The sequence below is a fragment of the Opisthocomus hoazin genome, chromosome 23, assembly GCF_030867145.1.
Source record: "Opisthocomus hoazin isolate bOpiHoa1 chromosome 23, bOpiHoa1.hap1, whole genome shotgun sequence".
Lineage (NCBI taxonomy): Eukaryota > Metazoa > Chordata > Aves > Opisthocomiformes > Opisthocomidae > Opisthocomus > Opisthocomus hoazin.
Genome location: NC_134436.1, coordinates 4,477,090 through 4,493,953, shown reverse-complemented (window position 1 = coordinate 4,493,953; position 16,864 = coordinate 4,477,090). Strand labels below are relative to the sequence as shown.

General features: G+C 55.9%; 2 protein-coding genes across 8 annotated transcripts in view; both read right to left on the bottom strand.

Moving 5' to 3' along the window:
* LOC104338342 (protocadherin gamma-C5-like) overlaps window positions 1–16,864 on the bottom strand; it is a 168,859-nt gene that overhangs the window by 54,934 nt on the left and 97,061 nt on the right. Inside the window, exon 1 of one of the 7 annotated variants that reach the window (XM_075441930.1) lies at window positions 610–3,082. The exons of the other annotated variants lie outside the window; for them this stretch is intronic. Coding sequence (XP_075298045.1) covers window positions 610–3,033 — 2,424 coding nt within the window. The 5' untranslated portion in view covers window positions 3,034–3,082. Of the gene's footprint in view, window positions 1–609; window positions 3,083–16,864 lie in introns of those variants that run through there. 7 annotated transcript variants of the gene reach the window in all.
* On the bottom strand, window positions 13,103–16,012 carry LOC142363987 (protocadherin gamma-A10-like). The gene is made up of 3 exons (XM_075441911.1): window positions 13,550–16,012; window positions 13,329–13,457; window positions 13,103–13,219 (listed from the first exon to the last, which is right to left on the bottom strand). Exons 1-3 carry the CDS (start codon window positions 15,998–16,000, stop codon window positions 13,103–13,105), a joined length of 2,697 nt encoding a protein of 898 aa, XP_075298026.1. The 5' UTR covers window positions 16,001–16,012.

Here is a 16,864-nt window from a genome sequence, read left to right as displayed (position 1 = left end):
ACACACACCCCACACACAACCCCCACACACACACCCCCTGGACAGCCACGGCTATCAGGGTGCTTAACTCAATTGTCAGGCACTTTGCCTTTAATACTTCACTTCATACGAAACAAGGTCTAAATGAAGTACTCCACCACCACTGACTGAGACGAGACATTGAAAGGCAGAAGAAGGTGGGGTCAATCCACTGAAACTGGGACACGAATCCTCTAAGCCCTTTCAGCTCCTGAGGAGGTGGGGCTGCTCAGGCACCTGCCGTGGAAAGGACAGGATTTGCAGACAATTTCCTTCCCTTGTCGATGTCCAGCATCAGCAGAGCTCATTACACCGAAGAGGTTCACTTGACACTTGGAACATTTCCTTCAGCACAAGCTGAACGGCAAGAACCTCCCCGCCGAGCCTACACGAGTGACAGCGGATCAGGCAGCACGTGCCGTTTCGCACTGCCTGCTGCCGAAAAAGAAACGTTAACGGATTAATTCATCCGTCCCTGGGAACACAGGTCGGCACTAGCCGCCAAAGCAGACACAGGAGGCGCAACAGCCCAGCACCGCCAGCCCGAGGTTAGGAAAGGCGCCGAGAGAAGGACCGCGCGGGCTTACCAACCTGCGGTGCGTCGGGGTGGGCGGGCGGCTCTTCCGCGCCGCCGCTGCTGCTCGGGCTCGGCTTCGCGCAGGGCTCCCCGCCGAGCAGCTCCTCCGCGGGCAGGCTGGGCAGCGGCGGCGGCAGCCAAGCGCCGTCGGCCACGGCGCGGCCCGGCGCCACGCACAGGTTGTAGGAGTAGGGCAAGGTGCCCTCGCAGAAGTCGGCCGGGAAGGCGGCGCCGGCCACCGAGAAGCGCTGCGCGCCCAGGCAGCGCAGGACGGCGGGCGGTCCGGCCCGGCGCATCCGCGCCAGCACGGCCAGCGCCACGCTCAGCAGGAACAGGGCGGAGAGGAGCGCCAGCGCCAGCACCAGGTAGAACTGCAGCTCCGCCGGCGAGTCGGCGCCCGCCGCCCGCTCGCTCAGCTTCGGCAGCGCCTCCTGCAAGCTCTCGGCCAGCACCACGTGCAGCGTGGCCGTGGCCGACAGCGCCGGCTGCCCGTGGTCCTTCACCACGGCCACCAGCCGCTGCTTCGCCGCGTCCCTCTCCGACACGGCCCGCGCCGTGCGCACCTCGCCGCTGTGCAGCCCCACGCGGAACAGCGCCGGCTCCGCCGCCTGCACCAGCTCGTACGACAGCCACGCGTTGCGCCCCGCGTCCGCGTCCACCGCCACCACCTTGGCCACCAGGTACCCGGCCTCGGCCGACCGCGGCATCACCTCGAACGCCGCCGACCCCGGCCCCGCCGCCCCCGCCGCCGGCCACAGCACCCGCGGCGCGTTGTCGTTGCGGTCCAGCACGAAGACGCGCACCGTCGCCGTCGAGCTCCGCGCCGGCGACCCGCCGTCCTGCGCCCGCACCGCCACCGCGAACTCGCGGCACTGCTCGTAGTCGAACGAGCGCTGCGCGTACACCGCGCCGCTCCGCGCCTCCACCGACACGTACGGCGCCGCGCCCGCGCTGCCGCCCGCCAGCCAGTAGCTCACGCGCCCGTTGGCGCCCGCGTCCGCGTCCCGCGCGCGCACGCGCACCACCGGCGCGCCCGCCGCGTTGTTCTCCGCCACGTAGGCGCTGTAGGCGGCCTCCTCGAACACCGGCGCGTTGTCGTTCACGTCCGACACCTCCAGCACCAGCGCCGTGCGGCTCGACAGCGCCGGGCTGCCCCGGTCCCTGGCCACCACCGTCACCCGGTGCTCGGCCGCCTGCTCCCGGTCCAGCGCGCTCGCCGTCACCACCTTGTACGAGCCGCCCGGCGACGACACGATCGACAGCGGCGCCTCACCCAACAGCTCGCACGACACCTGCCCGTTCTCCCCGGAGTCCCGGTCCCGGACTTTCACCAGGGCCACCACGGTGCCGGCCGGCGCGTCCTCGGGCACCGGGCTCGACACCGACGTCACAGTCACCTCGGGAGCGTTGTCGTTCACGTCCAGTACTTCCACCTCCACCTTGCAGTGCGCCACCAAACCGCCCCCGTCCCTCGCCTCCACGGCCAGGCTGAAAGCTCGCGTGTCCTCGAAGTCCAACGTCTCCTGAAGTGTGATCTTCCCGCTCGCCCCGTCCACCGCGAACTTCTGAAGCACCTTGGCGGGCATTTTCCCGAAGCCGTAGGTGATGCGGGCGTTGGTGCCGGCGTCGGCGTCCGAGGCGGACACGTTCAGCACCGTCGAGCCCGGCACCTCGTCCTCTCGCACGATCGCTCGGTACCGGTCCTGCGCGAACACGGGCGGGTTGTCGTTGGCGTCGGTGACGTTGATGCAGAGCAGGGCGGTGCCGCTCCGCGGCGGCTCGCCGCCGTCCAGCGCCGTCAGCACCAGCCGCAGACTCTGCTCGCTCTCCCGGTCCAGCGCGCGGCGCAGCACCAGCTCCGCGAACTTGCTGCCGTCCTGGCTCTCCTTCACCTCCACCGCGAAGTACGCGTTGGCCTCCAGCTCATAGCCCTGCAGCGAATTGCTGCCCACGTCCGCGTCTTCGGCCACTCCCAGGTAAAACCGGGCGCCGGGAGAAGTCAACTCGTTGATCTCCAGCTGGAAACTGTCTCGCAGGAAGCGCGGCGCGTTGTCGTTGACGTCCTGGATGGCCACCTCGACGTGGAAAACGTTGAGCGGGTTCTGCAGCAGCGCCTCGAAGCTGACGGAGCAGGACGCCGACTCGCCGCACATCTCCTCCCGGTCCAGCCTCTCGCTCACGTACAGGTTCCCGCTCTCCTCGCTCACAGAGAAGTATTGCTTCTCGGTGCTGAGCCGCAGCTTGCGTGCCGGCAGCTCCGCCGGGCTCAGCCCCAGGTCCCGCGCCAGCGGCCCCACCAGCGAGCCTCGGCCCAGCTCCTCGGCGATGGCGTAGCGGATCCGCTCCGGCGCCGCCCGGCAGCACAAGCCCAGCACCAACGCGGCCAGCAGCGCTCGCCCGCCTGCTCGCCGCCGGCTCTGCCTCTGCCTGCCCGCCATTGTCGCCAGCGCTCGCCGCGCTCCTCGCTCCCGCCGCTGCCCTCCCTCCCTTCCAGCCGCTCTCCGCAACGAGCGCGGCGGCCGCCGCCTCGGACGCCGCTGCTCCCCGCGCTGCGCCGCCGCTCGCCTCTGCTGCCCGCGCCGCTGCCGCTCTGGCCGGCGCCGGGCGAGCGAGCAGCCTGCGGGGCAGGACGCGGCTCCGGCTCCGGCTGCGGCTGTGGCTCCAGCGCCGCTCCGCGTCAGCCAACAGCGGCACCCGGAGGCGCCGCGACGCCACCGCAGCCGGTGATGCCGTGCGGCGCTTCGGTCTCTGCGCCCCGAGCCGCACGGTCAGCAGCTGCCGGGAGTCGGCGCCATCGGCTACGGAAAAGAGTGAGTCGGCTTCCGGTTTGGCGAGTTCTCTCGTACCCGCGGAAAGGCGAACCAAGCAGCTGCGCTCAGCACTGGAAATGGAGAGTCTGGCTGGGGAACGTGTTACCGAGCGGTGGAGGAGCCCCAGACTTCGTACAGCAGAGCGCAGGTGGGCACGGGTAAGTACAAGCAGGTACACGGTACAGCAAATGTCTGACATGTTCCAACCGCTTCTGCTGTTGCTGCGGGCTGCCTTTTCCTAGCTCTTTTATTTCGTTTCTGCGAGCTCTGAGAAGCAGCAGCTACAAGGTACTTCAGAGGAGAAGCTATTGTAGAAAGGAATCGTCAAACCTGCCGTTTTCTTTGAGGGTATTCTTCTTTATAGCCCTGTCATTGTATGTGCTTCCCAGAATGAGTGAGACTGGGAGAACGTGGCGAGCCTTATTCTCTACAGCAGCAGTATCAGTACATGCTCCCAGTTTACAAATCCCGGAGATGACCACAACTTCTTGCTCTAGAACAAGGAACAGAGACCTATTCAAGTCTTTTTCTCAAGATTGCTTTTTTCAGGGAACGGGGTAAGTAAGTAGATGTAAGAACATGGACGGTCGGCAGAAAGGTACCCATGCTCCCAGGATCCTTCCATTATCAGTGTGCTATTAGAAAACTGTAAAGAGGATAGCTATAGTCCCCCGTGGTGATGTCCGAGGTGTATGCGACATCAGCTACCTTTCCCAGGATAGTCAGAGACTTGTAGAAAAAAGATGGCAAAAAAGTCAGAAGGTGAAAAGTCAGAAGGGCAGTGCTAGAGAAGGCAGTTTGCCGATGACACAAACATAGCAATGTGTATTTTTCTCCAATGATACACAGACCAGTCCAGGCCTGGAGTGGTCTGAAAATGGACAGGATAAAAGCCTCTTCAGTGCTGCTTCTATGAAGAGGTACTTGATCCTCCGTGGCGCCTGCTTGCATCATGACACCATGTCTCAGCAACCGCCAGGTGAAACCACGGAATGCAAGACTCTCTGAAAACCATCAAAACTTAATCCATCACCATGGAGAGAGCAGGGCACATGACGACCTGCTGAATCATTCCAAGTGCTACACAGACCACAAATTTGGACATTACAGGTACCGCAGAATTTCCTAAAACACCTGTTTCCCCAAAGAAGCGATGAATCCATGGATGAGTGCTGTGCCCTTTCACAGAGTCCTGGTGATAACTCAGTTCCCAGTGATGCCACTCTCACTGCTTCCTCAAAAGATACAAAGGCATGGACTACAGCACTGAGTTTCTCCTTCACAGGCTGCTTCCACTCTAGCTCTTATTAGCAATCTAGCACTTGGCCACAAAGTTTTCTCATAATTGGCAAAAACACATCAGGAAATGATCATGCACTATGATCACACCAAGAAGGGAGGTACCATTGTCTCCTCACCACCATTCTCAGAAGAAGTAGGATTCTAAAGCACACAAATGATAGAACACCCAAACTAAAGAAGGAGTGGTCATCAACAGAGCATGGGTCATCAAACCAATAGTTTATGGTGAATCTTCTCCCCTCTTTTATCAGACTCACTGTTCCACAGACATGCGGCTTCTACTAAGGTGTCCTTTACACATATACCCCTGGCAACAGCAGAACATAAAGATATCCTCAAATCTTTTGCCTTTTACTCCCACTGCAGCATGAGCAAAAGGTATGAACAGACGACGCATCCCTAAGCAAAGCTATGGTGATAATTACAAACAAATCAACTTACATAGCAGACCAAGACAAGAAAAACAGAAATCAGAGAAGCAAGGCAAGGAAGCATTATAAGAGAAAGTGTAGTAGGAAAAACTTACCAGGAAGTGTTCCTGGTCTTCCCTGTGGCTGTTGAAGTTCACCTCTGAGAGCAGCTGGAAGTCATTTATTACTCAAGCTGCAAGTATGTGGCCCTAAATTCATCCTCTCGATTACATTGTAGGGGGTTTCATTTAAGAAATGGTCAACAGCTCTCAGCAATTTTTCTAATGGCCTGCTAACCTCCCTCAGCTGTGAAGCTGTAAGTGTAAACACCTTATCATGGGCCTATTTCTCAAACTAAGTCTTCAGAGTGATTACAGCAGATTCTATTTTAGTTTCTGCTTCATTTTTCTCACACAAACTTCTGTCTTATGTGGCTGAATTAAGTATTTGCTGCAAAAAACCAAGCACAGCATCAAATGTAAAAGCAGTACCCAGAAACAGGGAAGATGACCCATGCCCTTCCAGGAAACAAAAGCCTGAAAGAAAGTGTAATTACAGCTATGAAGAATCTCTGCCTCACAATGTTACAGGGAAATCTGGACAGCTAAAGCACGTTTCACACAGAAATTATGAGTTCTTCCGCACATGCATCATCATTCTACATGCACAGGTATTGTGCAACTACTTTATGATTGGAGGACTGTCATTGTCTTTCAGGACAGTGACTCCAGGATCAGAGCATGAATGGCAAAGGTCTTGGCACCAGGGATGAAATCAAACCAATATCATAGAATCATATAGTCATGGAATACTTTGAGTAGGAAATGACCTTTAAAGGTCATCTAGTCCAACCCCCGTGCAATGGTAAGGGGCATCTGCAACTACATCAGGTTTCTCAGAGTCCCATACAATCTGACCTTGAATGTTTCTGGGGATGAGCATTTCCCACCTCTCTGAGCAACTTTTTCCAGTGTATCACCAACTACATTGTACAAAATGACTTCCTTATAGCTAACATAAATTTAAATTGTCTTTGATTAAAACCATTACCCCTTGTCCTATCACACCAGGCCCTGCTAAAAATTTGTTCCCATTCCTCAGCCAAATCCGCACTGAGCCACGTATTATTCCCATTCCAAGCCAGCCTCTCACCCTGCTTGCTCTGCATTCACAGCCTTTCGTCACACCATGGACAATAGCCAATGTTTCAGCCATATGTCAGCCACAGGCAAAAGAGCATTTCATTCAGTGACATCTTACGCAAACAGAAGTCTATCAAAGTCATTGTCTTGGCAGCCGAACACCTTCAAGGGACAGATGGAAACTGCTTCCTCAGCCCAACAATTACAGGAGATCTTTTAACTATTATATGTTACCAGCCACAAAGAGGCCCAGCTTTAGAGCTTGTCTTTAGCAGCAAGAATGGGAAACCTGCAGACGTGAAGGAGTCACAGCTTAACATTTCAGATTATGTCAACAGTAGTACGTACAGAAGGAGGGTATTCAGGTGGTAAAAAGTGCACAGGAGGCTCACAGAGATGCTCACAACAAAGACCACAGCCACAGTTTGTCAATACATAAAACACTAAAAAAGAGGAAAAAGCATAGAACTACAACTGTGGGCCTCATGTACAACTAGAACAAACTGAACTTTCAGTCATTTCAGATGACACTACGGCAGATTTATTCACCTGCCCTGTCTCGGGACAGACAGAATTTTTCACCCTACCCAAACATCATGCAACAGGAAAGTTACCTTTGCAAACAGACACCTTATTAAAGAGAAGGTGCACATACAACTTCTCCTTACTGAGAACACCTGGAGTAGCTATACAAGAAAGGTATCTAGTTGGTAAAAAGTCCACAGGAGGCTTCTAAATCAAAGAATCATAGAATCATCAGCTCATGGAATTGTAGAATCATAGGTTCGAAAAGACCTCTGAGATCATCAAGTCCAATCGTCAACCGAACACCACCATGCCTACTAAACACCACCATGCCTACTAAAGGGGTCACACAAAAGACCATAGCCACAATTCCTCAACGTAACTTATTCAGACAATAATAAATTATGAACACATGGGGAACCACAACTGTGGGCCTCATAGAACAATGAGAACAAAATGAACTTTTACATGTATCTTTCAGATATTTCCAACTATAACACAGCAAATTCTAACACCTGCCTCTGCTTTCTACAGACAGAATTCCTCACCGTAACCAAACATCACCCAACAGGCAAACTAACTTTACAGAAAGATATCAAATGTCTATCAGAAATGATGTGCACACCACTTCTCCTTACAGAGAACTACGATCACAACAGGGAAGCATGCAAAGAGATTTCTCTGTCCATACTTCTGAATTGAAGAAACAGAAAATGTTCTCAAGTGCACAAGTGATATGCAAAACCAATAAAGACTCAGCTGTCAAAGTATTACTTCAGAGACATCATTGTTCTACTTCAGCACACTGGGCAACTTGGAAGGCAGTTGACTCTCAAATCTGAATGTAAAGTGTACACCTGTGCTAAATAACTACCTTTCATGGGAAACATCATGCAGCAGGAAAGCAAAGTGATGAGCCCACCACTTGTCCAGCTAGAATCTGAGCACTGTGATGTCCAAAACTGAGACTCCATCACCCTCAGTTTATGTAGACCACCACAGAAGCCTGGGAATTACCAGAACACATGCCTTGTCTCCCTCTGTGCCTCCTCACACACAGCACCCCAAAGACTATCCTCAAAATCTTCACAGAGAGCATCGTTGTTATTGACTTTCCAAATGTGCAAATATACTCCATCAAAAGAAAAGCTGCGCAGATAACTTCTACGTATTGTGGAAAATATTTGATGTCCACCATCTGTATGTGACAAGCAAGAGCTTCCTGCCAGTAACATTGTAAGGAAACACGTCTGTGAAAGTCTTTCTCTTTACAGCTGTAAATATGAACGACACGTATGTGACAGTCAGACAAGTCATAGAATCATGGAATCATAGGTTGGAAAAGACCTCTAAGATCACTAAGTCCAATCATCCACCCAACAACACCATGCCTACGAAACCATATCCTGAAATGCCACATCTACACGTTTATGAACACCTCCAGGGATGGTGACAGAATCACCTCTCTGGGCAGCCTATTAAAATGTCTGACCACTCTTTCAGTAAAGAAATTTTTCCTAATATCTCGTCTAAACCTCCCCTGATGCAACTTGAGGCCATTACCTCTCGTCCTATCGCTAGTTACCTGGTAGAAGAGACCAACACCTGCCTCACTACCACCTCGTTTCAGGTAGTTGTAGAGAGCAGTGAGGTCCACCCTCAGCCTCCTCTTCTCCAGACTAAACAGCCCCAGTTCCCTCAGCCGCTCCTTCTAAGTCTTGTTCTCCAGACCCTTCACCAGTCTCCTTGCCCTTTTCTGGACACACTCCAGCACTTCAATGTCTTTCTTGTAGTGAGGGACGCAAAACTGAACACAGTAATTGAGGTGCAGCCTCACCAGTACTGAGTACAGGGGCGTGATCACCTCCCTGCTCCTGCTGGCCACACTATTCCTGATACAAGCCAGGATGCCGTTGCCCTTCTTGGCCACCTGGGCACACTGCTGGCTCACGTTCAGCCGGCTGTGCACCAGCACCCTAACTTTTCCGCCGGGCAGTTTCCCAGCCACTCTTCCCCAAGCCTGTAGTGTTGCATGAGGTTGTTGTGACCCAAGTGCAGGACCCAGAATTTGGCCTTGCTGAAACTCATACCGTTGGCCTTGGCCCATCAATACAGCCTGTCCAGATCCCTCTGCAGAGCCTTCCTACCCTTGAGCAGATTGACACTCCCGCCCAACTTGGTGTCATCTTCAAACTTACTGAGGAAACACTCAATCTCCTCATCCAGATCATTGATAAAGATGTTAAACAAGACCAGACCGAAAACTGAGCCCTGGGGAACACCACTCGTGACTGGCTGCCAGCTGGATTTGACTCCATTCACTACCACTATCTGCGCTCGGCCATTCAGCCAGTTCTTTATCCAGCAAAAAGCACACCCGTGCAAACCATGAGCAGCTTGTTTCTCCAGGAGGATACTGTAGGGAACAGTGTCCAAGGCCTTACTAAAGTCCAGGTAGATGATATCTGCAGACTTTCCCTCATCCACTAGGTAGGTGACCTGGTCATAGAAGGAGATCAGGTTGGTGAAGCAGGACCTGCCTTTCATGAACCATGCTGGCTGGGCCTGATCCCCTGGTTGTCCTACACATGCCCGGTGAGCACACTCAGGATGAATCGCTCCATAATCTTCCCTGCCACCGAGGTCAGCTTGACAGGCCCGTAGTTCCCAGGATTCTCCTTTCGGTCATTCTTGTAGATGGGCGTTGCACTGGTGATCCTCCAGTCATCTGGGACCTTCCCTGTTAGTCAGGACTGCTGATAGAAGATGGAGATTGGCTTGGCCAACTCCTCCGCCAGTGGACTGAGCACTCTTGGTTGAATCCCATCCAGCCCCATAGACTTATAACTGTCCAGGTGGCATAGCAGGTAGTTAACTGCTTCCTCCTGGATTATGGGAGGTTTATTCAGCTCTTCTTCCCTATCTTCAAGCACTGGGGGCTGACTACCCTGGGAATAACCAATCTGACTATTAAAGACTGAGGTGAAGAAGGCATTGAGGACCTCAGCCTTTTCCTCATCCTTGCTGGCAATATTCCCCCTCGCATCCAATAACTGTTGTAGACTCTCCTTGGCCCTCTTTTTTTTGTTGAGGTATTTGTAAAAATATATTTTGTCCTTTAATCAGTGGCCAGCCTGAGTTGCAGCTGGGCTTTTGCCTTTCTTCTCTGCAAGACCTAACGAGACCACTGCACTCCTCTTGAGTTACCTGCTCCATAGGTGGCAGACTCTCCTTTTTTTCCTGAGACCAAGCAAGAGTTGCCTTTTCAGCCAGGCCAGTCATTTTCCCTGCTGGTTCGTCTTCCAGCACATGGGGACTGCGTGCTCCTGTACCTTTAAGACTTCCTCCTTCAATAATGTCCAGCCTGCCTGGACCACTTTGCCCTTCAGCACTCTTTCCCAAGGGACCTTCTCAACCAGTGTCCTGAACAGGCCAAAGTCTGCCCTCCAAAAGTCCATGGAGGTGTTTTTGCTGGCCCCCCTCTTAACTTCTTAACCGACAACTGAGAACCCTATCATTTCATCTTCACTAAGCCCAAGACAGCCTCCGCCCACCACTTTTCCCACCAGTCCTTCTCTGTTAGTAAAAAGCAGGTCTAGCGAGGTGCCTCCCCTGGTAGGCTCACTCACCAGCTGTGTCAGGAAGTTGTCTTCCGCACACTCCAGGAACCTCCTAGACTGTTTCCTCGCTGCTTTGTTGTATTTTTACCAGATGTCCGGTAAGGTGAAGTCCCCCACGAGAACAAGGGCTAGCGATTGTGAGACTTCTGCCAGCCTCTTGTAGAAAACTTCATCTACCTCTTCATCCTGGTTCAATGGTCTATAGCAGACACCTAGCAGGATGTCTGCCTTGTTGGCTTTCCCACTCATCTTTACCCATTAAGCATTCAACATTGTCATCACAATTGTCGAGCTCTATAGAATCCAAGCAGTCCCTAACATACAGTGCCACACCACTGCCTCACCTGTCTTGGCTGTCACTTCTGAAGAGCTTATAGCCATCCATCGCAGCATTCCAGTCATGAGAGTCATCCCACCATGTTTCTGTGATGGCGACCATCTCATAGCTGTCCTGCTTTACAATGGCTTCCAGCTCCTCCTGTTTATTGCCCATGCTACATGCATTGGTGTAGATGCACTTGAGCTGGGCTATCGATCTCACCCCCAGCCCTGGCTTGCCATGCCTAGGCTCATCCCTAGTGAGCCTGATGATATCCCCTTTCCCCTTCGAACCTAGTTTAAACCCTTTCAATGAGCCCTGCCAGCTCCTGGGCAAGGATCCTTTTTCCCCTTTGAGACAGATGGACTCCATCTGTTGCCAGCAGGCCCGGTGCCTTGTAAACCTCCCCATGGTCAAAGAAACCAAAATTCCACCGATGGCACCAGTCTCTGAGCCACCTGTTAATCAGGTGAGTTTTCCTGCCCCTTTCACTGCTCTTCCCTGCCACTGATGGGATTGAAGAAAACACTACCTGTGCCCCTGATCCTTCTACCAGTGTCCTGAAGTCCCTTTTGATGGCCTTGGGACTTCTCTCCACGATCTCATCCACCGCCAACCTCCATTACCAATAGCAGGTAATAACGAGAGGGCCACACCAGACCAGGGACCTTTCTAGCAATATCCCTAACCCGGGCCCCAGGGAGGCGGTAGACTTCCCTGTGGGATGGGTCTGGTCGGCATATCAGGCCCTCTGTTCCCTTCACTAGTGTATAACTTATGACAATTACCCTCCTTTTCTTCTTAGCTGGGGCACTCATAATACAAAGGGCTGACTGACTCATCCTAGGCAACCCCCTGGATGGACCTTTGCCACATTCTCATTTAGCTGGTCCTCACATTCCAGAGCCCCGTATCTGTTGCTGAAGGGCAGGTGGGGAGGTGAGGGAGGCCAGGAGGGGATTCGCCTCCTGCCCCGAGCAGGGACCCATTTCCATTCCCCTGTGTCTCCTAGGTCCCCTCTTTCTGCTTGGTGGCAAGAGGGTAGGGGGTTCTCTGCTTCTTGTGGTGCCACTTTCTGCTGCCTTGGCCTCAGAGACAGCAGGGTGCGGCTCCACCAGTCAGTCTCCCTCTCACAGTCCCTGATGTTCCTTAACCTCTGCTCTTCCTCTTTCATCTCTGCCACCAGGCTGAGCAGATCATTTACCTGGTTGCACCGAACACAGATGTTGTACCTACTGTCCTCCAGTACAAGCGCCAGGCTCAGGCACTCCCTGCAGCCAGAGGCCTGTAACAGATGTGATCTTCCACACATTACCAGACACAAAAGTCCAGCTTTAGTCACCACAACATTCAAGGCAACAATTCAACACAAGAAGAAAGGAAGGGATCACAATGTAGAGTTCTAGATTATGGTTTCTAGGGCGGGTACATAATTCAGGTGTTTAATAGGGAATGAATACACAGTTGGCACCTCCCAAAGCTCATTTATATCAGTTGTCAGAAGTACATAATTAAGCTGTTAGTTAAGAATTACCGACAACGTGCAAACACACAGGAAGAACCTCCCAGGACCCCCACGACTGCTCAATTAATATCTTCTAGTGAAACTTCCTTGAAGATGAAACTCACAAATTTGCATGATACTGCACACTAACACGGAACAGGGAAAGGGTAAAAAGTGTCTCTTGTGTGCTTCAACAGCCCCTCATGAATAGCGCCCAGGACTCGACACTCTAAGACTATACAACCTATATCGTATTCTTCAACCCTTGTAATTTACAAGCACTTATCGTCTCAGGGCCAGCTGCCCAGACCATTTCTCTTCAACAAGCACCACCATCACACCATGGACTTCATATGTTAGATTATCTATACATTCCCTATGAGAAGAAGGCAGACACATTTCCCTGCTCACTACACTTCAGAGAAGAAACACCAAGGTTCTAAAAATAAAAGAGGGGCTGTCATGTGGGAGAGACTGGGTCAGGGAACATCTGCACAGAGTCAGTCTGCCCCTCATTACTTCTAACTTTGCACCTTGAATTTCTTCTCTCCCATCCTCATATGGCTCTTGCCATAGCATGTATTTTAGACTCAAGGCACATCCAGCTCCTTTTTCAAGAAGTCAATTTTAAACGACGGGCAATCAGGAAAACACATCTCCCGTTTCCTCCAGTAGTACTTCACACGCAGCCACCCACAGACTTTGCAGCCACAGAAGAACCTTTACGATACCCTTTCATCTTGATAAGAGACATCATCATGCTACCAGCTCCTGCAGATGTGAACATTAAAAGAGGAGGAGTCAGGAAAACACACCTTTCGTGTCTTCCAGTAACCCTTCATGAACTTTCTGAAACAGTCACAACTTTCACACTGTCACTTCACGGACTTCCTAGAGATGTCTTCACTTCTCTGTATGAAGCAGTAAGACAGATGTATGCACACACTACGCTTCAGAGAAGAAACATCAAGGTTGTAAAAACAGAAGAGCAACTGTCCTCCAGAAGAGAGTGGGTCAGCAAACAGCGTGTAACACAGTAGAGGCGTGATAAAACCACAAAATGTGCTGCTGGAACAGAACTCCAGAGAAAAGTAGCCTCACACTTCTCCTGCCTCCCAACACCAGCTGTAACGCCGAGCCACAATCCCACGTCCACCTGCGCAGAGCAGGAGCAACAGGCACTCGGGATGTTGCCAAGACAGGCTTTACCTTCCCTGGAACTAAAGCTCCCTACGCAGGAGACGGAACACGGAGCGGGGGAGAAAGGGCAGGGAAGCGGCAGAGGGGAGCGCCGCGGAGAAAGCGTATTCCGAGGAACTCACCGGGGCAGCGGCGGGGTCCGCGCGGCGGGCGCCGGCAGGGTCCTCCCCGAGCAGCGGCGCGGGCTCGTCGGGCAGCGGCCGGGCCGGGAGGGTGTCGCAGCAGCTGCCGCCCGACAAGCGGAGCTGGCTCTTGCGCGAGTCGGCGGTGAGCGACACCTCGTGCGAGTAGGAGTGCAGGAAGGCGCGGACGCCGTCGATGCCCACGAACTGCGAGGCCGGGACGCCGCGCAAGGCTCCGCTGCCCGCCGCCGGCAGCTGCGAGCGGTGCCAGCGCCGCAGGCACAGCGCCAGCAGCAGCAGCAGGAAGGCGAGGAAGAGGCAGGACACGGCCGCCACGGCCAGCACCAGCCACCGCGTCAGGCCGCCGGCCGGCTCGCCCGGCGCCGCCGCCGCGCTGCCCAGCTCCGACAGCAGCTCGGCCACGCTCTCGGCCAGCACCACCGTCAGCGTGGCCGTGGCCGACAGCGCCGGCCGCCCGTGGTCCTTCACCACCACCACCAGGCTCTGCCGCGCCGCGTCGCGGGCCAGCGGCACGCGCGCCGTGCGCACCTCGCCGCTGTGCAGCCCCACGCGGAACAGCCCCGGCTCCGTCGCCTTGGCCAGCTCGTACGACAGCCACGCGTTCTGCCCCGCGTCCGCGTCCACCGCCACCACCTTGGCCACCAGCGCCCCGGCCTCCGCCGAGCGCGCCGCCAGCTCCACGCCCGCCCAGCCCCAGCCCCAGCCCGAGCCCGAGCCCTGCGCCGGCGGCGGCGGCGGGTACAGCACCTGCGGCGCGTTGTCGTTCTCGTCCACGATCACGAGCCGCACCGACACGTTGCTGCTCAGCGCCGGCGCGCCGCCGTCCTCCGCCCGCACCCACAGCCCCACCTCGCGCACCTCCTCGTAGTCGAACGAGCGCAGCGCGTACAGCGCGCCCGTCTCCGCCTGCACCGACACGTACGACGAGAGCGGCGCGCCCCGCACCCGCCCCTCCCACAGCCGGTACCGCACGCGCGCGTTCTGCCCCCAGTCCGCGTCCGCCGCCCGCACCGTCAGCACCAGCGCGCCCGCCGCGTTGTTCTCGGGCAGCCGGGCGCTGTAGCTCGCCTCCGCGAACACCGGCGCGTTGTCGTTCACGTCCAGCACCCGCAGCGCCAGCACCGCGCTGCTCCACAGCGCCGGCGACCCGCCGTCCGCCGCCCGCACCGTCACGTTGTACTCCGACACCTCCTCCCGGTCCAGCTCCCTCGCCGTCACCACGCTGTAGTAGCTGCCCTGCGAGCTCCGCAGGCGGAACGGGACGCCCCCGTCCAGCGAGCACCGCACCTCGCCGTTCGCCCCCGAGTCCCGGTCCTGCACGTGCAGCAGGGCCACCACCGTCCCCGACGGGGCGTCCTCCGAGATCTCCTTCAGCGCAGACGACACTGTCAATTCGGGCGCGTTGTCGTTGACGTCTGTGACGGTGATCGTGACTTTGGCCGTGTCGAAAAGACCGCCGCCGTCCCTTGCCTGCACCTCCAGTTCGTAGGAGTTGCCTTCCTCGAAGTCAAGGCTCCGCACCAGAGTGATCGCTCCCGTCTCAGAGTCCAGATGGAAAATCCCCAATGGCATGTCCGTCGCTTTCTTCAAGGAGTATTTCACGTGCCCGTTGATGCCCTCGTCGGCGTCGGTGGCCGAGAGGGTGACGAGGACGGAGCCCACGGGCACGTCCTCCGGCACACGCACCGTGTACTCCGCCTGGCTGAACACGGGCGCGTTGTCGTTCGCGTCCAGCACCGCCACGAGGATCCGCGCCGTGCCCGTCCGCGACGGCTCGCCACCGTCGCTCGCCCTCAGCACCAGCTCGTGAAACGCCGCCTCCTCCCGGTCCAGCGCCTTCGCCAGCACCAGCTCGGGACGCCGATCGCCGCCGGGACCCGGCTGCACGGCCAGCGAGAAGTGCTCGTCGCCGCTCAGCTCGTAGCTCTGCAGCGAATTCGGTCCCACGTCCGGGTCGTGAGCCTCGGCCAGGGGAAACCGCGACCCCGGCGTTGTCGTCTCGCTTATTCTCTCCTCCAGCTCAACTTCCTTGAAGGTGGGCGCGTTATCGTTAATGTCCATGATCTCCACTTCTATTTCGTGAAACTTCATTTCCCCCTCCACTATCACCTCACAGCGCAGCACGCATTTCTCCACCAGCCGGCACAGCTGCTCTCTGTCTATCCTCTCCGCCGTCACTAGATGTCCCGTCTTCCCGTGCAGAGCGAAATACTGCGTCCTACCTCTGTCTATGATGCGGACGCCTCGATCGCGGAGCGCCGGCAGCTGCAGCCCCAGGTCCTTGGCCACGTCGCCCACGAACGAGCCCTTCGGCATCTCCTCGGGAACCGAGTAGCGCAGCTGCCCCCACGCCGCCTCCCACGCCGCCACCAGGACGCACCACAGCAGGGCTCGCTCCCGCCGGCCCCGCCGCCTCCCCGCCGCGCACATCGCCGCCGCGGCCCCGCCGGCACCGCAACACCGCCGGCAGCAGCTCCCCGCCAGCGCCCGGCGAGACGGCTCCGGGTGCGGCTCCGGCTCCCGCTGTCGATCCGGCTCCGGCCCCGGCTCGCCGCTGCCGGCCCCTCCGCCTCGCTGCAGCCCGGCTCCGCACCGCGGGGACGCTCGCACAGCGCCCGGTCGCCGAGCCAGCCAGCCAGCGAGCGAGCGAGCCGGGCCGCAGCGGGCGGGGCTGCCTGCAGCGCTCCGGCCTTCCTCTCGCTCCTCCTCGGTCAACAGCGGCGCCCGCAGCCTCCTCCCGGCATTGCAGGCACCGAGCGCTGCCGAGCGCTGCCCGCCCTGCCTTGCCCACGCACAGCTCGCGCCCACGCCACACTCGCCACGCAGACCTCGGTTCCTGCCCGGCGCTCATGTCCTGCGCTGCCTTTTCTCCAGCCGAGCTCTTCTTTGATGCCTGAGCTGGTCACGACCAGGAGGAAGAGGGCAGAGGCTTCCCGTGGCCGTGGTGTTTCTACCGCATGGGAAAAGTTATATTAAATGGTGCCTTACTACAGACATACAGTTTTGATGGCGATGTATATAAAGTAAGTTTTTTTGTATGTAAAGTACTATTTCTCTGTACGTTAATTCTATCTTATTTTATTGTGTAGAATATTATTAGTCATATCCCATTAGTCGAAAGGAATAATGAACAACACGCATTTCTGTAGCCGTTGTTCTGGAATGACTTATATCAGGATAGCAAAAGAAAACAGGCTATGAGATACTAAAGGTGACAATCAGACACACACCTTCGCCCCACGGACAACCTGAGGATCACGCTGATTAACCCAAGCGGCAGGAACTTTTCTTTAA

Bases quoted from the DNA above. Each gene is read 5' to 3' on its own strand.
- LOC142363987 (XM_075441911.1), bottom strand. From the start codon at position 16,000: ATGTGCGCGGCGGGGAGGCGGCGGGGCCGGCGGGAGCGAGCCCTGCTG. The intron at 13,458-13,549 runs GTGAGTTCCTCG...TCTCCTGCGTAG, and splicing joins CGGACCCCGCCGCTGCCCCG to GGAGCTTTAGTTCCAGGGAA. The intron at 13,220-13,328 runs GTGAGGCTACTT...TCTGGAGGACAG, and splicing joins TGTTGGGAGGCAGGAGAAGT to TTGCTCTTCTGTTTTTACAA.